Source organism: Strigops habroptila, chromosome 1 (assembly GCF_004027225.2).
Source record: "Strigops habroptila isolate Jane chromosome 1, bStrHab1.2.pri, whole genome shotgun sequence".
NCBI classification, from domain to species: domain Eukaryota; kingdom Metazoa; phylum Chordata; class Aves; order Psittaciformes; family Psittacidae; genus Strigops; species Strigops habroptila.
Window position 1 is genome coordinate 111,575,943 of NC_044277.2, and position 23,528 is coordinate 111,599,470.

General features: G+C 37.7%; 1 protein-coding gene across 15 annotated transcripts in view; it reads left to right on the plus strand.

Annotated features, from left to right (window-relative positions):
* The window catches only part of PARD3 (par-3 family cell polarity regulator), a 453,511-nt gene that overhangs the window by 253,216 nt on the left and 176,767 nt on the right, over positions 1-23,528 (plus strand). For 10 of the 15 annotated variants that reach the window (XM_030491258.1, XM_030491178.1, XM_030491241.1 and 7 more), the window contains 4 exons: positions 389-517; positions 4,390-4,428; positions 17,246-17,434; positions 17,907-18,077. In XM_030491258.1, the coding sequence (XP_030347118.1) occupies positions 389-517; positions 4,390-4,428; positions 17,246-17,434; positions 17,907-18,077 (528 nt within the window). The remainder of the gene's footprint in view (positions 1-388; positions 518-4,389; positions 4,429-17,245; positions 17,435-17,906; positions 18,078-23,528) is intronic. The other 5 variants (XM_030491193.1, XM_030491212.1, XM_030491267.1 and 2 more) reach the window with 1 other exon arrangement.

The following is a 23,528-nucleotide window of genomic DNA, read 5'->3' on the forward strand; positions in this document are numbered from 1 at the left end:
ATTATTTTCTACTTCTGACACAATTTGTGGTACAAGATATATTTGTAATACACGTATAACACTAGGGCATGTGGAAAGAGGACCAGTGTTGGAACATATATTGATTTGCCAAAGGACTTTTGTGCAGAATTCTTGTAAAAAATACTGGTAGGTGAAATTAGTTGGCTTTAGAGTATACTGGAGTATACTGTTGCTGGTAAAAAGGAGGGAAATATAACTGCCTTGCTTGTTATTTGTATTGGTATGTGAAGAATGCATGTTTAGTTCTATTAAGTGGAAGCTGTACTAGCCAATAAGCAGATTGCTTCAGTGAAGTTTTTTTAATGCTGTCCAATATGATTCACATGACTTTTTGGTATGAATTTCTACTGTTTTTCCATTGTCACAGGTAAATGGAGTTGATTTAACAGGCAAAACTCAAGAAGAAGTTGTGTCCTTGCTGCGAAGCACCAAGATGGGAGGGACCGTCGGCCTTCTCATTTTTCGACAGGAAGAAACATTCCATCCAAGGGAACTGGTGCGTAAAATAGAGAGCAGCTAAGAGATTTAGATGAATATAAGAAAATGATTTGATCTTGTCACCTGCTAGTAAATATGCATCGCCAGCACTGAATATAAGAAAAAGAAAAAAAGATATTTTGCTTTATTTAGAACATTTTACATGAATGTTTTTTATTTCTCTTCAAGATCTGCTAATGGAATTAAGTATCTGTTGATAATGTATAAGTGAGAGTTTTATTTTGAGTGAAAATGTTTATTATAGAAGAAGCTACTGGATGGACTTTGTTTGGATGCATGCAGACAAGTAGATTATTTCATATCTTTTATATAGACAAATCTATGTTTGAAAGCCTGCCATTTGTCCCACTACCTGCTCACTAAATTATTTTAGAGCATATAATATTATGCCAAAACAGGATATGTAAATAACTTTCTATCAAAAAGTAGAATATAGAAGAAATAGTACCCTTTTTTGAAGATAAATGCAATCTCTGTGCAATGGAAACCCTGCAGTTATTAATTTAGCAGGGCAATTCAGAAAATGTTTCTGAGGAATTCACATGAAATGGAAATAAAATGATGTTTCACACAGTACCTGCTCCACTTGCATAGTGTATACAGATATTTCTCTGATAATTATTCAAGATAATTTCTGTTATGAAAAGGTAGACTGTGAATGTAGCAGTCCTTCTTTGTCCTGTATTCAATTAAACTGCTGAAGTTATTTATTATTTGTATTATCGTAATTATATATATAGCTCTAAAAATAACTTATTTGGCTGCATTATCCTAAGATAGACAAATATAAGTGACAAATATAACTATGGTGAATTGATTGCTTCATTTTTCTGTTGGATTTGTGTTATTTTGAACGCAAAGAGAATTATTTTATTTTATAATTATTTCAAGACATTCAACATCAGCCTTTTACTTTTCAAAACTACAATTAAACCTAGGAAGTCAAAGTGTTGGGGAAGGTTGCAAATGAACCACACTTTTACGTTAATATTCTTGGAGCATGACTTCAGGTACTGAAGTGAAAGTTGTCATCAAATGAAAAGAAATGAACAATTCGAAATTATATTATGTCCTACCTTATTACTGCAACTGGGAAAGCAATTTGTTTATAAGTTCCTATGATGTAATTTTCACAGTATTGCTATCTTACATAAAGGTGAATGAAAATGCTTTTAAAGTTTTCTAAATAAACTTAGAAGTAAGAAAATGTCTTAATTTTGTGTATATTATTTCTGTAGCAATATGAGGAACTTATGATGCATAATTTAACATGATATTTTAAATAATTGTAAACAAAGATACATTGTGAGTAATGCAGGGATTTAATAGTAAGACTGGATGTAGTTTTAAAAATAACAGCAAATCAGCCCCTTTAAATGAGTTCAACCTCAGTAGCCTCCCTGCTGCTGCTTAGGCAATACTGTCTCACCTATTTTGACAACACCAACATAGCAAAGCTAGATCTCATTGTGGCTTTGTCAGGTAGTTGGTGGGCTCTGCGCTATGTAGTCAGTGATCATATCTGAACTGGTGTATGTTCCTGCAGCTCCAGTTGAACAAATGGTATTGTGAGGATCTGACAGTACATGTGTGTGATCTTCTGATGCATGAGGATTTGTTTGTTTGCATTTTGATGTGAAGAACTGTTAGGTGTGCTCTTCTGACAGCTGTCAAAGAGCAGGAGCAGAATTGCTGGGGAAGGTGTTGAACTAAAACTCATCATAAGGGCTGTTCGATCTTCTTTGGTAAGAAATAATCCTAAAAGAAAAGAAAAAGACTTTTCAACCAGCTCTTCTCATCACCTTTTACTAGCTTTATGTACAAAAAAAAAAAAAAAATAAGAAAAGAAAAGAAGGTTGATGTTGTAGGAGGGAGGGCAATGGTCTGAAATCATGTCAGTTCATCTTTTTCATATGCAAGCCTTCTTTGGCCACTTAGGAACAATTTGTCTTTGCATCCTTCCCCTATTTCTGTCATATTTTCTACATTTGTATGCTTTAAATATTAACTGAATGAGATGTGTCTCGGAAACCGTATGCATAAAATCATGTTATTTGATATTATCCATCTCATAAAGGGCAGGACTTGCTGTTGCTTGCCAAGGAGCACTCAGTATTAAAACCATTTTATATTTGCCAACATTTGTACAGATAGTAATCCCGATAAAAGAGGTGTTTAGATTTTACATTTTAGATTATGGCTTGTTGAATGACTTTTGAAAAGTTACTTATCCTTGGGTTTCTTTATAAGTAAAACAAAGACAATAAACTTTCAGGAGAGTGTGGAGTTTAATGTCTTTGATGTATGTTGCTGTTATTGTCTGGAAGTGACCTACAAAACTGTATAGTTGTATCTAAAACATACAGGAATGTTAAGCTGAGCCCGTTTAGGTTAGTATGGGATCATTGTAGCTCGTGTGGTCAGGTTAGAGTGTGTGTGTGTATGATGGAGAATCATCACCCAGGAGATCATGGTGAAAGTGAGTAAAATGTGGAAGCAGGGAATAAAACCAAATTGGCAGGAGTCAACTTTTCTCACCAGCGAGATCTCCAGAATATGAAGCATTTTATTGCTTCCAGAGTTACCTAATGCTAGATAGATAATATATTAGGACTTGTTCACATCAGTGTAAGACAGATCGTATCTGAAAAATCTTTCCTTCTGGCCCCCAAGCTTTGTGAAGGGGATGAGGGTTACTCTTATTAAGTACAGCTCCTGTAATACTGTAGTTATCTCACATATCTGAACATAACTTGCTGTGAAGGATTTTCTTAGAGCATGCTACTGACTATGTGAATCCACTGAAGGATTGACTTGGGTTATTTAGCTTTTGAGCTGTATTCTCAGTATCAGCAGAGACTGTCTGGCAGAGTTTAATTTCCAGTACCCTAAAAGTTAATATGCCCATTTGTACATGTAGGTCCTTTCTATGTGGCTGGTAGTTAGCTCCTTCATAATTTTATTCTTGCTGATTGTTGGCAGCAGGTTAAAGGTAGCTGGGTGTTTGTGTTACTCCTTTGCCACTACATTTTTTTGCTTAATCATTTGAGTCTCCATAAAAATCTGCAATATAGCCCAAAGCAGAAGAATCCAGTAAACCCTAGCATATTATTTTGGCCCAGGTGAATGTAAAGAAATAACTGGTTAGCACTCAAGTACTCATCCAGCCAGCAGCAAGGTGGCTCCTGGGTGCTCCAAGAGGTTTTAATATGGGTGGATGCGGGCTGGGAAGAGCAATAGTTCCTTATGTGTGTTTCGAGAATTAGTTGGGGGATGAAGAAAGGTTTTCCAATTATTTAGGTTTGCCTTATGTGCCCTAAGACACAGGTGAGGAATGCAATGTACAGGAGGATCCCTTCTGTGGTGGACTGAAGGCACCCTCCTGATCTGGGATATCCTGTGCTATAGATCTGGATACACTCAAAAGGGGAATCCTTGTAAGAATGAGAATGGATGTTTTAAAAAATAGATACTTGTTTAAAATATTTGAAAGGATTTGTCTGGATTGCTGAGGTCATTCTCTGAAAAATTCAAAGCAGAAGGGAAAGGCCAATGGAGAACATCCCTGAAGGAGAATGTTTCACCAGTTAGAAAATGGTGAAAGCAGCTGTCGTTCTTCCTTGGCCGGATAGCCACCTCCCTCATAGCCAGATAAAGTCAGGTATGCTGGCCTAAGATCGTTGGAGGTTATTTTGTTCACCTCTCATTTACTGCTTGTTTAGACAAATTTGAATCAGAGACGTGACAAACACTCTTCATTTTACCAATACTACTTCACATTAGAATCGGAGCCTTTGTTTATCCCCCTGCTGATAGATAGTATATGTCGTATGTAGTCGTGTTCTTATTTATTTTTTTTACTTCCTTTAGAATGCAGAACAAAGCCAGTCACATATTCCAAAGGAAACGGTAAGAGCTTTGTCTTTTCCATACTGGAAGACTCCCAAATGTTTTTAAATTGATATGGCACTTCATCAAAGTTTCACAGATCCTCCTTTCACCTTATATACTGTAGATGGCTCTCTCTAGCTTTACATTTTAAATGTGGTTTTTGATGTAATTTCAAATACTGTTTGAATATTATATACAATTCAGTTATAATGTATGTTCAAGTGCTATTTGAAATTACATGTTTTATACACAGCTAAAGGCCTAAAGTTGGAATGATAAGAGTAGACTGTTAGCTTCGGTTACTTGTTGAAACTAATTGTTTAAATGATTATGATATGACTGAAAACTGAGATACAAACACAGAAATTAAGTGGTTTGGGTTTAAGTCTCAATTGTTTCCTCATAGCAAGCCACAGTTTGTTAGTTATTTTTAAGAAACTGTAGGGAAGTAGTATCGAGTTTAACCCTTTGAAGGCTGTAGCAGGTGTGTATGGGATGCGTCAGTGAGGCTGTATATTGAGGGCCTATACTGTTTCTATACGTTGTTTTAGTCAGCAGGACAGGATCAGTCTTAATGCACATTATACTGATATATGTGAAAAGTTTTCTAAAATGAAAGGTTTATTTTAAGAAACATTAACCAGAGGATATAACAATAACATGTGACCTTGAAGGTATACCACATCTTAGTTAAAAACATACTTCAAGAATCTCCATCACATTAGGTACCTAGTTCAAAATTATATAATGAATTGTATAATGGAGAAATTGTGAGGATTTGTGCTGCGATTTGGAGTTAGTTAAGGTTCTGAAAATCAGAAAAAGCTTGTCTAGATGGTTCAAAATGTGTTACCAGCAACGGTGAGATGGTGTCTGGGATAAAGAGAAAGCCAAGACTATGTGAAGACATGTAACAGCCGTTTCAGTGAGATACTCAACAGTACATTAGTTGATACTATAACTTTTTCAGGCCAATGGAATGTAACTGTAAAAATGGGTGTTTGAGTTGAATGTAGCATTCTTCACTTGTATCCCTCCAGCTTTCAATGTCCTTCCAGTCTGAAAGTCATCTGCATAAGGGCTCTGCAGAACTGGGGGTGTATCATTGTTTCAGGCATGCCTCAGAGTATCTTTTTAGTACATAACATTAGAGTATGTATGTTTTTATCTTCATAGTTCCTTACCACCTACTGCTGATATGTAAGGAGATCAAAGATCAAAGCCTAGGACAGTGTTTCTGCCCGTAACTGGATACAACTGAGAATAATTTGTGGGTGCACCCTTACGAAAGTATCCTGGCTTTAGGAGGTGAAATTCTGCACCAAAACTTCATTAAGATTAGGGAGATTGCCTACAAGGTGATTATATAGTTAGTTGCTCATCTATTGCAAAGTCAATGTTTTGTAGCAAATTCCACTGTCTCTCTCATTTTTGGGACCAACACCCTGACTTCATCTCAGGAAAGACCAAAAGAAAAGAAGTATCTCTCATTTGTTCTCCATAGATGTGAGATAAAAATGGCTTGTTAGTCAGGAGATCATGCAAGAGGGACAGGGAGTGTATGAGTAGCTAGGGATTTCTAAACAAACAACCAGAAAGCCCTAGCGAGCCTTGGAAATAAGGAAGTGAATTGGGAAACATGTGGAAACATATTTGATAAGTGAGGGAATGAAGCTAGAAAGCTGGTCAATACAAAAGTGGTTTTTTGCATAATGTCTTGGGTTTTTCATTCATTATGGGGTGGGATTTTTTTGTTTTTTATTTGAAGGCTCAGAACAACAGTGATCAATAGTAGGAACAAATTTGCCTAGCTCTGGATGGGAATAAAAAGTGAACTAAATGTGAAAGGTGTCAGTGGGTATTTATGATGCACAATGCTTTTGCGCTTACCTCCCTTCTTCCAATCTACTTTGCTTTGGATAAGTGTGATACTCCACTTCTACAGAACTAATTCTCCTCAGCTGCACATTAATAATACAGTCACACACTGGGGGTTTTTTATTATTATTGAAAGTATTTTTCATTGCTGTCCTTTATTCTCCTTGGTTCTGCTCAATCCCTATTTATTCCTCCTCTGTCTACTTTTCAGGTCTTTGAGATTTCTAATCTTGCAATTGCTATATCTGTACCTGCTCTGATCTTTGTGCTGTTAGTTGTGAGGTTTTAGTCTCCCAGTGTCAAGGACTTGATAGTAGAAAGCAAAGCAAAAAGATAACAAAAGACTCCATGATGAAAGCAGCAAAGCTATAGAAATGAGAGAGAAGTGAAGTACAGGTTTATTTTTAATTTAAAGGCAAAATGGTTGTATTTTTTGTTGTTGGGTTTCGGGGTTTTAGGGGGTTTTTTTGCTGTTGTAGTGTCTTTGTGGCAAAATGGAAGAAAAAATCACCTATAATTAAAGAAAAATTTAAATTTAAATTACGTTTAAATTAAATTTAAATTAAAAAAGAAAGAAAAAACCTTAAAAGTGGAAAGCCTAAATAAAATGTATATGTAGACCCCGAATTATAAAGCATATTTTATCAACACGTTATTACTACTCAGGAATTACATTCATGTAATTGTTACTTTGAAATGGTTTACAGTAATATGCCACTTGGATGCAGTCATTAGAATGTTCATAGATGTAATAAAAAAACCCCTTGAAAATTAGGGGGTTTTGTTAATTTATTTGTAGCCTGAAATCCTTGGGTGAGTTATTTCTTACTATGCATATAGGAAAGCATATGACTTCATATTTTGCACACTGTCACAGAATACGGATTCTCATATTCTCATTCTTCAGCTTCCATATGAGGAGTTTTTGTAACTTGCTAAGCTCACAGAATTTAAGCTTTGCTCTCCAGTTATCCATAAGAAATGCAAATTGCTAATGCAACTTCAGCTTCTACGCAGTAACTGTGCCCTGGTGAAAACAGTACTGCTGGTTTTACCTTCTGTTTTGCTGATGAACAGAAGAGGCGCTCTGTTTAGACCTGAAGCAAGGAAAGCTCTGTGTCTTGAGTGAAAGACTGTTTCACCCAGTCATGAGTTTGTGCCATTTGTATAGCTGATGACAACATGGAACAGATGCACCTATTTCTAAACATGGTGATTATTTAGAATGTGGGAGATTGACCGTAATATGAAAACTAGTAATTTATCATTATTACATTTCTGTTTCTAAGCATAATTATCTTAATCTTGTTACAGAGCATTGAAATGAACTGTTAATTACGCTATGTAAAACATCTGCCAATTAATTTTTCCTCATACTCTTTGAAAGTCAATAGTGTTTCAGTAATATTTTGCTTTTACAATTGTCATTCACTGTTTGTTTTCTGAATTCAGAACCAGCAAGTTAAATTTCATGTAAGCATAATGCTAGAAAAATAATAATTATCATATAAGGAAGTATTTTCTAGGGAGTTTTGTCTATAGGTAAACAGAGATTCAAAGTTAGGATTCAGGATTTTATTGCATGATTGTTGCACTCAGCAGCATGGGAAAACTTCAGTTTTCTGTTCTCATTTGTTTTTCAGTCGAATTGCTGTAAGTGAGCAGAATGTTACGAATTTTAGTGAGTGCAGGATTCGTAACAGTGACATAACAAGAGCAGTTGGTGTGTTGGAACGATATCTAAATGTTTAGCAGCCCTGAAAGATATTGAAAATGGAATTGCTTATTATTTTTGCTTGAACTCGAATATCTGATACTCCTGTTATTATCTAAATTTCATTTTGATCACTGTGCTTTCAGATCCAGTTGCTGGTTTTGCCATAGACTTTTCTGCATGATTCTGAGCAAATTAGCTAGCTAAACTTTTTGTGCAAGAGTTCATCACCTACAGGAATGGGGTGATGCTACTGTGGTCAGAGGCATTTTGCAAGAACTAATGCATAATTATTTTTATACACTTTCACTTTGCAACTATTCATGTTATATGAGAGATATATTAGCAAATGCCTAGAAAGACATCATTTATATTAATTAATAGATGGAAATTTCTTGGAGCTTACTTTTGGGGAAAAAAGCACTGTCAGTGTCGAGCTTTAAGATGGTGGTATTCTAAGTGCATGTGTGTTTATTTCTTATTTTTGGTGAAAAGCTGCTTCTATTACTTCAAGATGTGTAGTTACTGGGTGCGTATCCACAAAGCTTTTTCAAAAGCCTGAAGTTAAGTTCCCGCCACTTTGTATTTAGCACTTACATAGAACTTCAGCTTTTATATCAGCTTTGTATCATTCAGTTGATGCAACTCCTCCTTTGCACAGAACCTTCTTTGGAGTATAGTTTAGAGCATCAATTTCCATTGCTGCAATAGGTGACCCAAATGTCTAAAAATTGAGCCAAGATCGTGCACTGACTAACATCAGCCTACACCAACAGCAGTGCTCTGATATCATCAGATATAGAATGATTTTATCAGAAGAGGAGAGGTTTGATGACTAAGCTGATGCTGTTGTTTCCTCCATGGCATTTAGGAATACTGCAAATAACTGGTGGCAATTATTTTTATACCTTTTTATCTTCTAGTGGTGTGAGGCACAAGGGAGATTACAGTGTTTTAAAAGCCTTTTTTTAAGTACTATTTTGAGTGGTTTCAGATTATATTTTTAATAAAGTTCTGACATAAGAAACAGATCACTGGCCATATGAAAGAAGGAGTTAGTGAATGTGTGACGTTCTGCAGGATACTGTTGTGTTTACAGTCTTTTTATCTTAGGAGGTACTCCAGTATTGAATAGCATGTTCTGGGGCATTAATGAGTAGAGCCGAGACATTAATGCCTAGTTAATAATTAATACAACAGTCGAGTGACTGTGTATATGAATGCTCTTTGAGTAGTCTGAATTTCCTGGAATGTTCAGTGGTAATCGTCATAAACTTGTGTAACACTGTGTCTGGGACTGACCCTCAGGCTCATAGGTTTGACTGCATTGTCTGCAGTTTATTTACCCACGCTGTAGTGTGGCAGACCCAAAACTGGCTCTGTGCAGCACTGCAGGGCAGCTTTAGCTGTTTCCCAAAGCTTGTGTTGATACCGCTTGTTGGCCAAGTGCTGGTTTCATGGAAGGCAATGTACATGTTCCTCCATTGAGGTTCTGTAACAGGGTTGCCTCAGTGCCACCACTGCAGGGTCTTCTGAAGCCACACTGGTGTGCACATTATTATTCACCATTATTATATTATTTCCTTCATATCGGACTTACGTTATTTTGGATAACAAGAGTTGACTGTGTAAGGCATTTACAGTTCAAACAACAGATACAGGGTGTGAGACTGAAAGGGGCTGCCAGGTTGTTTTAGTTGGTCATCTGCTATCACAGTCAACAGATTCACATCAGGTTCTTTCAAACGCTTCTCCGACTTTGGGTGAGTGCAAAGTTCACATTGTTACTTAAAATTCTTATTTAAACTTCTGAAAACTCATTGGTTCTCTGCAAAGCTTCTTTTACTGCACTATTGGCTTTAGACTCTTGGTGTTGATTCTTCCTTGCCATAAATCCAGGGAAAATAGTGAGATAAAGTGGTTTGCCATGGTGGCCTGAAAGTCTGCAGCAGGAGTAAAACACAGGTCAGTCCCAGTGCCCCATAGGGGCCCTGCCTCATATGGAATGTGTTTCTTGCCGTGGACTGCTACAAAGGCATTATTTCCCTTTCAACCTTGTTTTTCTGTCTGGCTTTCCCAGGCGCTTTCTATCTGTTTCTTTAGTCTTTCAGGTCTCGTATATCCAATAGGCCAGCGAGATAACTATAAAGATTTTTATGGAGCTATGTCGAGTAGTGGGTTGGGCATTGAAGTTTTTCTTGAACAAGGGATAGTGCAGGGAGCTATAGCTTTATAGGCTTCTTTGGCAGAGCAGACACCTGCTGTGTATCTAATCTCTTGGTTTTCACATCTCTAGGATAAGCATCTTGTAAAGAAATGGGGTTAACATTACAGTTGCATATTTGTTTCAGAACATACAGTAGGAGCACAAAGTTTGAGTAAGAACAACAGTTTGGAACAGAGTATGTTGGCCTGAATAAAGTACAGTCATTATGGTGACAGCAACTAACTAGTCCCTATGTAAAGTTCTGAGATGCATAACCAACAAAGTATTCTTAGTGGTCGGATCATTCGACTTGAAAGGTAGAATCTCAACTTCTCAAACTAGATCAGAGTGTTAGCATTAGAGAGAATAACGTTAGCATAGACAAGCAATGGCCTTCTTATAAATAACAGCCATGTGGATGTACTTAAATACGGGCTTTTGCAAAGCTTTGATTTTCATACTAAATGAAAATCACATGATAGAATTTTTGCGCTTTGCAAAACATTTAATTTTTTCCTAAACCATTTTTTAATCCATCAAAAACAGTAGACTGAAGACATTTTTGAATGTGGAACATGCTTTTTGATATTAAATTAAATCTTTAAAATGGACATAACTGGAAATGTAACAGGCCTGTTTTGTGGTATTTTCAAGAGCTAACATTTCTGCATATAAATACATACCAAAGTTAATTCACACATAATATGCAAAAAAAATTTCCTTGATGGGATTAAGATTAAAGCAGACCACATTTCCCATAAAAATCTCAGAATTCAGATGTAGTTTTTGATATTTAGCAGCTGTTGTTTGATTTGAATGAGTGCAGTCTTTGCCAGATGTGACATATTAACTTAGCTAATATGAATAATGAGTCTCAGTGTATACGTGCAAATAAGATTCATTATTATTTATCTAGCATATGGGGGATATTAAAATATTTAACCGAGGAAGAATTAGAAAAAGAAAGCAAGCATAAGAATTTTAGTTGGTTAGTTGGCTTAAGTCCTGTATCATTTTGTAACTAGGTAAGTAGACACTTTAGGCCCTTATAGCCTGTAATACAACGTACAATTATTTGATTTAAACAACAACAACAACAACAAAAAGATAAAAAGCCTGGTTGTATTTTAGGAGAAAACTGAGTTGGAGTGTGCATGTCACTATTGGATCAGTAGACAGGCTTTTCTCTACTGAAGGTCCAGTTAAATCTGATTGAGCTGCTGTAGTTGTATTTATCTTTAATGCCTATCCATGGCAGGGTGCATCAACTCTCAGTTGTTCTTCCTGAGGAGAGGCCTCAACTGAAGTTAGCGAGGCCACCTACATTGCTCTGTTTTCCGTACCTCCAGCAATAATACATCTACATTTTTATAAGTACTAAATGTCACCCCCTACAAAACAGTTGTTGACCAAGGAAGCTGTTTTGGTTCCTTAGAGCTGTCTGATTTATGTGTTTGGCATTTGTATATGTGATGGCATATGATGAAAGTGAGTCATCATCTTTTTGTGTATCTCAGTTTCGAAGGTGGTCTGGTGTGACAGCAATGTCAACCCACCTAACTTGAAGGACAAAGCAGTTTGAGTCATCTCTGATGTCAAGAATGTCTTTGCACAGTAGCTAAGTGAAATCTCCTCTCTCTTGCGTATATCGTGTGTTTTAAAATAAGATTACTATTTTGTTATAATAATACCAAGACAAATTTTATTGGCTTCCCAATATATAGGAGTTATGATTTCTTAGTATCACGGGTACCTGGTGAGAAAGAAGAAAATAGTGAATGCTGTGTTAAAATCTTCTGAAGAATGAAAGTATCATGGAAAAGGCTGTGACGTTAGGTTGGAATTCCCCATTACAGGAACCAAATGACTAAAGAAATTTTGCAATTTCCTGTCCTTTTACAGCCTATGCTTCCTAGAGCTGGTGAGCTCTCAAGTCCCTGGGACTTCAAACTCATCTTTCAAGAACTTGAGATTTTAGATATGGAGAAATTCAAAAGAGAGGACACATTGTGAGGCAAAAGGTTGACAGGTTATTAACAAAATAATAAACAGAGGCTAACAGGCTTAGGGCTGTGATGTTAAAAGGCTGGACACAACAGGATTTGGGACAAGTAAAGTGAATAGTGTAGATGGGGTCATTGGAGGCCTTAGGCAGGGTTTGTTTTATAGTTATATGATCTATCACATGAATTTCATCATCGTGTTCTGTAGGAGGGTGTGTTTGCATATGTGCAGGCATATATGTGTACAAAAGAGGTCTATAAATGTTTTCATGTACATGTTTTCATATACACAGCTTAGAAGTATAGGTTACCCTTTAAGAGCAGGGATGCAGAGCTTTATCAATTGTTCCTATGAAAGGGAACAGGAGTGCACTGGATTTTTGCTGAAAGTCCCACGATTAACTTATTTCTTTTCTCTATATGTAATCACAAAGTAACTTGCAGACAAGTTTCAGTGACTTAATAGCTGCTGAGAAGACAGCATGTCTAAGCTTGCAAGAGAATGAACTTCACTTGAGAGAATGCAGATGGATTTGTAGCTGCAGCGAGCCACTTGGGAAACTTGTCCCAGCTTGATTGAAAATTGCTTCCCCCGTGAGGTGGGAGGAGGTTTTTCTTTGCTGTTAGGTTTCTTTCTTCACCCATCTCATGCTGCTTACTCACCAGCTGAAGCCTGATGAGATTTTATAAAGGGAAGAAGTCCCAAGCAAGAAATTTCTTCACAGTATTTAAAGCATAAAAGGATAAGGAGGAGATGCTGTTATTAATATGATGAGATAAACTTATTGCACTCTTAGCATCATGGGCCGTTTTAACATTGTTTATAAAATTTAATTAGGTTTTATGGTCTGATCAGAAACCAATGTTATGTAGAAGAGAAAAATAATTTTCCACCTGTTTATCTTATGGCTTTTTAAAATCTCTTTATATATTGAAGCATTGCCATTAGTTTGCTCTAGTCACGAAGTTTATCTTTAAATTTCAATATATTGATGTTGTACTTAAAAAGTGAAAAACTTACCTCAAATGTCACTTAGCATAAATTGATGCTAAGTATGAATTTGAAGCAAAAAAAGTCACCTACATAATTTATCACCAATTGAATTTTTATTACAAATTACATACTTGGGCAGCTTCATTCATCCAGCTGAAGCCATTTCAGATGACCTTTTCCTCAGTAGACTCTGAACAGAATATTGTTCTGCTGTTAATTGTTTGGACATACTGTATGAAAAATCTTAAGGGAGTTGAATTTTGTTGTTCAGGGCTCACCGTACATAATTTTGCTTGCATGTTTACTGCTGGCCTGTCAAAGTATGTGAAGGAATAAATTTCTCCCACAGATCAACTAATCATGAAAATAGTGTTGAGGTGTTTGATTGACATAGTGAAGCTGTTAATTTAGAGTGTATCAAGATCAAATGGAAGTTATTGCAATTAGGATGTGATTGTGTTCTCAGTTGAAATTTTTAAATGCTGCATTTTAGATTTTTGTGCATTTTTATGCTCTCAAAGATGTGTTGGGGAATTTCTATGGTTCGTTACATTTAGACACAGTGTTCAACAGAATTTCAGTGCAAATTTTACTTTTTTATAATAGCTGATAATTAATTGGGAAGAGTCACTGTACGTGTAACACTTCTCTACTGTAAAGGGCTTTGGGGAACAAAGGATTCAGCCAGACTGAGGTTTTATTGGGGGTTTTTTGTTTGGTTGGTTTAGTTTTTACAACTTTGGTTCAAAATATTACGATATGAGTCTAAAATCTTCCCACTTATTTCTCTGAGAATGGCTCCTTTATGATGTGCTTAGGCGTTCCTGGTCACTATGCAGTTCTGTTCCAAGGTTTGTATGTATGAAGTTGTATTCAGTATGTCATATGAAGTAAGACTTTCTTCGGTACCATGGTGTGGCACAAATTTTAGAGTTGGTGCTTTCATATCCATAGCCTTTGAATCTTAATGGTTCAGTTATTGTTGAAAGCCACATTTTTCTCCTATTCTTACAAAAAAATGTGGGATATCAAAAGTAAACATTCGTTCTCCCTATCTCTTTTTCTTTTAAAAATCTACATGTAAGCATATGGTACTGAGAAGTGACACAGATAGTAGATAGAGATCAAAAGGCTTCTCATGTCCCTAAAACTGCAGACACAGGTACGATGGTGGAACAACCTGGGTTAGTTAAAAGAAGCTGTGCATACCCAAAGAAGTCCCTAAAGCAATTTTGCCTTAGCCCAGTAATGGTAATTTTTTTCTCTGGATGAGTCGAGCATTTTTCTCATGGTTTCAGTATTTCTGTTCCAGTGCTGAGGCTGCTGTTTCTCATTTTTTCATGAGCATGATCTACTCACTCATGTGCAGCTGTTAAGGATTAGTTTGCTTCAGGTTTAGGCCTTAAGTTTCACCTGCACACTAAGGTGTCTGTAGCTTGATTTTAGCTTATTTCCTTATTCAAGACTGTAGAAAACAAGAAAGCAGAAGCCTTACGTTAGGAATAGTGCTGAGCTGATAATGCAGCTCTTCGGTCTTGCTGAAGAGAAGTAGTGTAGAGGCCATTAGCCAAGTCCTTGGGGATGCTTACTGATGCACTCTTTCCAATTGACCCTTTGGCATAGAGAAGTGCGCCCAACGGGGACAGGCTGTGCAGGAAGCAGTTCTGTTCTCTGCCCTTCAAGGGAGATTGCTATGGCTGAACTTCCAGCAGGGCTTTTTTTGAGATTAGAAAAAATTGGAAGTAGGGAAGGTTGGTTGATTATAAATTTATGGTAATACTAGTAAAGAAAAATCTAATAAGCTTATGTGCTTCCTTGGATTACCCATACATCCTACCTTGACTTTATTTCCCTTTTGGCTCACAAGCTTTTATTCCTACTATTATTTATTAAGGAATATGAAAGTGATCAGTATTACAGAAACTAAAAGATAACGTAGATCTGTCTCAGATTGGTTTATTCTGCAGCCATCTGACAAAAGATGCATTCAAATGTATGCTGTAACTAGTGCTTCTGTGATCCAAGCAGGAAAATTAGGGTTGTAATTTTCCTCAAATTTGGGAGATATTTCTTAGATCCAGTTTTTATCCCACGGACATAGTGCATCTTTCTTTTCCTGACAGCTAGCACAGATAATGCTGTTTTGCATGGCTAAGAGATGTATTTGGATAATGGGATTCGTAAGCGAGCCAGCCAAGCTATGGCACTTGGATAGGGGGTGTTATTATTTTTAGTTGATTAAGCATTATGCTTTGTTAAAAGGTGGTTAGAGATGAGCAAATAATGTCTAGTGCAAGGGAAAGAGCTGATGAACACATTAAGGTTCATGCTTTTAACCAAGTGGGAAAAGATGGAGCTCCTGTTTTTCTTCCCTCAGCTGTTCCAGTTCTCTCAGCATCTGACTGCCTTCCCATGTGACATTTTCGCATTGCATTTTTAGGTCAATGGTGATACAACTAGCATGCTTGTACCCAAATTGATCATCTCGGTCTGCTGTGCTCCACATGGCTTTCACATCCATCTTTGTCATAGTCTGTGTTTGGATTTTAGAAGCGCTTTGCATTTCCTCAGGTCTTCAGAAACAGGGATAGCTCAGCAGGTGCATGTTAACTTCTGATGTGTCTTGTCCTGCTCAAAGTATCTGGGAGTAGGAGAAAAATAGTAGCAAGCTGTGCAAATAGATGAGAATGACATGGGAAATATTGATATAAAATCAGTGTCAGTAAGGGAAGTGACATATTTGCTAGGATTATGAAAAAATGGCCAAATTAATTCTTCCAGAGAAGAACTGCCATGTTGGACATTAGTGTGCACCTTCTGCTGGACATTCTCTTACTCTTTCTCCTTCATGTGGGTGAGAAAGAAACAGCACAGTTTCTTTCTGCAGCACAGAAGCATCTTTCTGGAGGCCAGACACTGGGCCCACTGCAGAGAATTGCCGTTAAGGGCACGACTTTTCTCTTTAATTGAGAAAGTTATAATCAAAAGTGATTATAACCACTTTGTTATAACTGAAAGATGGTCAGAGACAGGTGAACAATGTCTACTGCAAGGGACAAGGCTGGTGAACAGCCTGTTCCTCCTTTTGGGAGCAGTCTCTTGAGCATGAGCCCTGCTCTCAGGGCCTGAGTGTTTTCTTTTTGTGGGTGCTGTACCCATGCCTGCTGCCCCCATAAATGCCACTGCTCTGTGGGGACACCACAAGGCCCCCGCTCTTGGACCACTGCCACTGTGAGCTTGGCAAGAGGTGAAGTGAGAAGGCCAATCACCTGTGCTTGCATGGCTCTTGGGTGCATGGAAGGGTGTTTCTGAGCAGCTACTTGCTGGAGACTCTGGCAGGCCTGGGACTATAATTCCAGGTGTTCAAAACCCATGAATGTCCCAACCAGGCTAAAGTTGGGTGTGGAGGACCGTGAAGAACCAAAGATGTGGGTAAGAGGGCAGAGGTGAAGGGCAGAGCCGGGAAGGACAAGAAAATTGCCACTCAGAGCTGGATTTGATGCTAAGCTTGGCAATAGCAGAGAGATGAGCTGTTGCAGATTTCAGATGTGTAATTTTCTGTTTTTCCTAACACAGCTAGTTTTAAATGAAATGAGGTGAATGAGTAATTTTTGAATTTAATTTTCTCGCACATAGTTTCTCCTGATGGCTGCAAAGCTACCATAGATGATGATGGTATTTTAAAAATTCTGTAAGTTTGCAAGTAAGAAAATATTTCTGATACAGCTCTCTTTTGGCTAATGAAATAGCAGCTTATGTGTGAGTTGGTATTAATGGCACATTCAGTAATGACATACAATTCAATTTTACTAGACAGAGAAGCACTTAGACCCAAATGTAAGGTATGTCTGAATCTGTGCATCAGCTGGAGGTGATTGAAAATACACTATCTGTACATGTTTCTTCAAGGAATTGCTGTGGAAAATATTGTGGCATTTTAGTTAAAAGCAGGGGTTTTTTTTAGTGCTAATAGCTGTAGAGGGAAGAGAATTCCCAAAGAGAAATGCTCTTCTATAATCCCATGCTAATCTTCCCAACAGAAAGCAGAAGAAGAGGAGCTTGTCCTCACACCTGATGGCACCAGGGAATTCCTGACATTTGAAGTTCCACTGAATGACTCTGGATCAGCTGGGCTTGGTGTGAGTGTCAAAGGTAACCGGTCAAAGGAAAACCATGCTGACTTAGGAATCTTCGTCAAGTCCATTATTAATGGTGGAGCAGCATCCAAGGTAAGAGGGAACATATGTGTACTTTGGTCTTCCTCAGTTTTCCATAATAAGGCTGTTTTGAAAATAACCACAGATTCAAGAAGAGTGAGATTGCTCTATAACTAGCTTTTTCCAATTACACCATCAGAGGTGACATTTAGATTTTCACTCAGATTTACATGATTGCGGGTCCCAGGATTTAAACAGCCCTCACAGATTCTTGGGAAGGATACGAACTGTCTCTGGTACAGTTCAATTAGTGTGCTATTTGTGCAAACAGGTTATGATAATAGCTTGCAGTACAAATCTATAATTGGAATAGACATTTCCTACAGAGGCTACAATGGAAGCTATTATACCAGCGTTCATTTGGCCATAAACTATTAGAACTAAGCATAGCTGATTATTTTGCTTTTGCTTTTTCTTCTCTCCAGCAGCCTAAACTACTTTTGTGCGTGTTTTATGTAACTAGCTGTAATCTTTCCTTTTCCAGGATGGCAGGCTTCGAGTGAATGATCAACTAATAGCGGTAAATGGAGAATCACTATTGGGCAAAACAAATCAAGATGCTATGGAAACCTTAAGGAGGTCCATGTCCACTGAAGGAAACAAACGGGGAATGATTCAGCTTATTGTGGCAAGGCGAATAAGTAAATGCAATGAGGTAATGCGCTTTTGATATCGGGACTGGATATTTTCACTTCTAAGGTTTTTATGTTATAGGAGATGTCATGTTTCTTCTGAGAGCTGGAAAATAATATTTTAGAAGCTAAAGAAAGAATTACAAAATAATCTGAGTTTCAATGTTAGACATGCTAACCTTATTACTGATCAATAAAGATTTCTTTTGAATATTTTCATCAATGAATAACAGGAAACACTGAATAAAACTATATTGATTTTGTAATTGGATCCCACTGTTTACGTAATTTTTGTTCTCTGGAGTTTTTTATGTAGGTCTATTGAATCTTTCATTTATAGACTTAGTGTCAACTGACTTGCTTCTTTGCCAATTTCAGTTTGTTTAAATAAGAGCGTAGAGTATTATATTTTATCTAAGCAATTAAAAGTTCCATGTAAAGATTCTGCAAAACTTGATGCAAATAGTTCTGTTATTTTTGATTTTAAATTTGTTGCATCTTGGCCTTCGTTGCAGGGAAGTATGAAATACTGAATTCAGGGTGAAGTGATTCTTTGTCTGCTATTTTTGCAACTTCTCTCTCTTCCAGTGCAATGTTATTGTGCTGATGTTTTGAAATACATTCATGATTTCTAATAGTTTATCTTCTAGATTAATGGAAATAATGCTATACAGTAGGAATATGTAGACATATGATTCTGAAAAGGACTGCAGATGTTGTGGAGGACTGAATTAGGCTTTAAAATGATTTTGACAAATTGGAGAAATGCACTGAGTTAAATAGGCTGCAGTTGAATGGTGGGTCAGGGAAGCATCTGTTCTTAAGACATCTAAGTCATTCTTTCATTCTTGTTAACAATAGTAAGGTCTTATCAGGAATGTTATTTCTTGAGGATCATACTTCAAAAATGATGTGCACAAATTGTTTTAGTACTGCAGATCCTGCCTAGGGGGAAATGGAATGGTTTATTTTTTAATGCATAAAATCGATCTTTAAAAAATTCTAGTCCATAGTGTATTATAAAATCATGTTTGAAAAAGACACTAGCCTCTCCGAAAGTATTAAGCTTCTCTTGATTAACTGCTTGTACACAGCTTTAATATACATGCACACGTTTATATATACACTGCTAGAAAGCCAGCTTGGATGCACACAGCTTTTTGGTGTTGAAGGAATTGTGATCGTTTTATATTTGGTGATGTTCTACCCCTAATTCTGAACTTGGACTCCAGACTGTACTTTATTCCTAATTCCTACCCAGTTTCAGATGCATTTTATGTTACCACATGAAAAGCGTGAAATATTTTAGACTATTTCTATGTTTACTACAATATCTTTTTTTCAAAAAGGATGTAGAAGATTTTCACTTTTAGTGAAAGTCTTCTAGATCATATGTATCAAAACAGTGTTTGTAAACATGATGTAGGAAATCCAGCAATGGTGAACCAAAGACATCGCTCCTCAAATCCAGTAGAGTTTTTACTCACTCAAGTTAAAAATAGTTTGGTACCCTACATCTGCTTGACATTTAGTACGATTTATTCTGCAGAAATCACACGCCAAAACTGGAACAACTCAGTCTACAGTATATGCGCTCCAAGATGAAGGAACTGATTTTAGAACCAGATTTAGATAGACTGAAATGGATCTGTACAGTGGCAGGATAGGGAGCTCTGTCTGTCTGGGCCTACATTACTGTTTTTGTGCATTTTTCCACCTCCTTAATAAGTTGATGAGGTGAGCCATAATGATTCAGGAAAGTGGTGATACGGAATTATTGATGTAGTGATCATCTTTACAAAATAGTTTGAAAGATTGAAAGTCTTGCAATGCCCAGACTTCAATGAAATCAAAAACAAAGAAAATTTTTTGTCTTGGTATTTTGCAATTGAACTCTACTTCCTTGTTCAAGAATTGGACAGATTTAAACTATAGACATTATTAATTTGATATAATACTGACAAACTATGATAATATTATTTATGTATCTTGCATGAAAGCCATATATGCAAGTATGGTACGCAGCTTAGCCCATAACTAACGGATGAGATCATCATTGTGCAACTGAGCCTTGCATTGATATTCACTTCCCATGGAACATCAGATATTGGCCATGCCTAAAAGCCTTAGCTATAGTATATTTAATTCAGCAACATAGATTACTTAGACACATTGGTACACAAGTTGTCCCCTTAGAATATTCCTTTAACTGCCACCAGCAAAGATTTTTAGTATTAGAACAAAAGATAAACGGCATCTGACTACTGGCAAATTCACAAGTTTGCAGATTAGAAGTAAAAGCACCAGAAGGGCAGACCCTATCTTGATAAATCACACATTTTACCAGCTCAGAATCATAGAATCCTTTAGGCTGGAAAAGACCTTTAAGATCATCAAGTCCAACCATTAACCTTACACTGCCAAGTCCACCACTAAACCATGTCCCTAAGCACCACATCTACACGTCTTTTAAATACCTTCAGGGATGGTGATTCCACCACTTCCCTGGGCAGCCTGTTCCTATGCTTGACAGCCCTTTAAGTGAAAAAAATTTCCCTAACATCAATCTAAACCTCCCCTGGCACAACTTGAGGCCATTTGCTCTTGTCCTATTGCTTGTTACTTGGGGAAGAGACCGACCCCCACCTCGCTACAAACTCCTTTGAGGGAGTTGTACAGAACCTCCTTTTCCCCAGACTAAACAACCCCAGTCCCTCAGAAATGGGGTTTTAGTGGTTTTTATTAAAGACAAAAAGAAATGTTTACCTTCTGAGAAAGTATTTCCCTGGTGTTTTCTGTGCTCCTCTCTCTCTTTCGGTTCTCCAAAGGAGTCCTCATAGAATAACAGCAGCAAAAAAAAAGTTCCTCTTCAACTGATTTATTTCCTGTGTTGATTCAGCATTGTATGTGTCCACTTTATGGAAAAAATGCAGCTTACGCTCTTGTTAGTCTTGCAGAACCACAGTTAAGTGGAGCGAGCTCCATTATATTCCCTTTTGTGCACTGCCAACACCAGTGTTCATTCCGCTCCATCCCAGCAGCATGGTCATCCTGCACCATGGCACGAGGTCAGGACTCTGGGCCCTGGGATTTCCCACTATGCCATGGAGCAGTCTCAGATGTTTCAGAAGGGGAATCCGTACAAAGGGTGATAATGCCAATGCAAAAAAGAATTATGCTTAATGTATGATAAAAACATGTGCTATCTGGCTGTTAGAAAAACAATAAAATGAACAAAAAAAAAGTAACCTTTTTTTCTTTCCTTTTTTTTTTTTCTTCCTGGCTTCAAGTCCACCAGTTGTTTTGCATTTACAAAATCAAACTGAGTTCTTTTGAGACAGATAAGCAACACAGTCTGCTTTTTTTTTTCTTCAGTAAAATTGAGCTTGAATTGGATTTTAAGAAAGTAGTATGAACACAGTTCTTCCATTTTTAGTATGCATTTTCATAATCAGCCCTAAGAATTGCAGGGGAGTAAACTCATTTGACAGCATGTTTCTGCAGATTGACATTCCAGAAGAGAGGGGTGGCTCAACCCCTGCTGTCCTGGGTTTAAAGAGGCAGAGAGTTGCCTCTGTTCTGCTGCAGAGGAGCTGTTACTTTGTCAGAAAGCTTTCTTAGGCTTCAGAAGGCAAAAGTCTTGCTTAACTTGATCATGAAACTGTTTCAGAACTTTGTGAAATGATCTCTGATACTCCTTTTTTGTACCAGCATTATTCTTATACAGCTTCAGTAGTTCTCATGTTGTATAGACTAAGCCTTCAAAGCAATTATAGTAACAATAAAAATGTACATAAACATCTTAAAAGTATTATCTTGTCTTCAGTGAGGTAGTGAGGAGATCATCATCAGTGCTTATATAACTGTAAAGTCAAAAGAGACCACAAACTTCCCAGAAGGTAAAAAGTATTTTAGTGCTGTTGTGGTTTTACTGAACTGAAGAGTTTCCTGTAGAAAGAATTTTCATTGACCTGCCAAGTGATAGAGTATAATCCGTCCAGGTTTTTCAAGTGAATTATCTTGTAGTAAATATTGATATAAGCATGGGATGAGTGGTAGTTATGAATGAACTCCAAGCTAAAACTGTGCATCTGTTTGCATTACATCTACACAATAGTACAGTAATATAGTTCATTCTCTAAGCAGCACTACTACAAACCTTGCAAAGATTTGTTTAATATCTGAGTCATACCAGAAAGTGAATAGGTGCTGTTAGTGTTAGAAAATTCAGTTTGTGATTTGGATATATCTAAGGTTCCCTCTACTCCCTTTCAAAAAACGTTAAATACGCTGTTCTAATCTATGTTTTCAACTTTCAGCCTTTCCCAACTCATCAAATTTCCTATATTAGCATAGAGGGATGTCGTGGTTTGAGCCCAGCCGGTAACTCGTTGTGTAATTAGTGCGGCCCACTTACTCCATGTAGCATCAGTTGCATGATGTGTAGAGGAGACCCTGCCTTTGAACATCCAGCCCAGCACAGGCAACCGGGGTGCCAGGAGGAGCTGCGCTTCAGTTCCAATCACTTCTGAGGCAGCTCGAACCCCTTCATAGGCTGCCAGTATCTCTTTTTCAGTGGGAGTGTAGCTGGCCTCGGATCCTTTATATCCCCGACTCCAAAAGCCAAGGGGTCGACCTCGAGTCTCCCCTGGAGCTTTCTGCCAGAGGCTCCAGGTAGGACCATTCTCCCCAGCTGCGGTATAGAGCACATTTTTCACATCTGGCCCAGCCCGGACTGGTCCAAGGGCTACTGCATGAACTATTTCTCGTTTAATTTGTTCAAAGGCTTGTTGTTGCTCAGGGCCCCATTTGAAATCATTCTTCTTCCGGGTCACGTGGTAGAGAGGGCTTACAATCAGACTGTAATTTGGGATGTGCATTCTCCAGAACCCCACAACACCTAAGAAAGCTTGTGTTTCTTTCTTGTTAGTTGGTGGAGACATTGCTGTTATCTTGTTGATCACGTCTGTGGGGATCTGGCGGCGTCCATCTTGCCATTTTATTCCCAAAAATTGAATCTCCTGTGCAGGTCCCTTGACCTTATTCCGTTTTATGGCAAAACCGGCCTTCAGCAGGATTTGGATTATTTTCCTCCCTTTCTCAAAAACTTCTTCCGCTGTATCACCCCACACGATGATGTCATCAATGTATTGCAGGTGTTCTGGAGCTTGCCCCTGTTCCAGTGCAGTCTGGATCAATCCATGGCAGATGGTAGGGCTGTGTTTCCACCCCTGGGGCAGTCGGTTCCAAGTGTACTGGACGCCCCTCCAAGTGAAAGCAAACTGTGGCCTGCATTCTGCTGCCAAAGGGATTGAGAAAAATGCATTGGCAATGTCAATTGTGGCATACCACTTGGCTGCCTTTGACTCCAGTTCATACTGAAGTTCTAACATGTCCGGTACGGCAGCACTCAATGGTGGTGTGACTTCGTTCAGGCCACGATAGTCTACTGTTAATCTCCACTCTCCATTAGA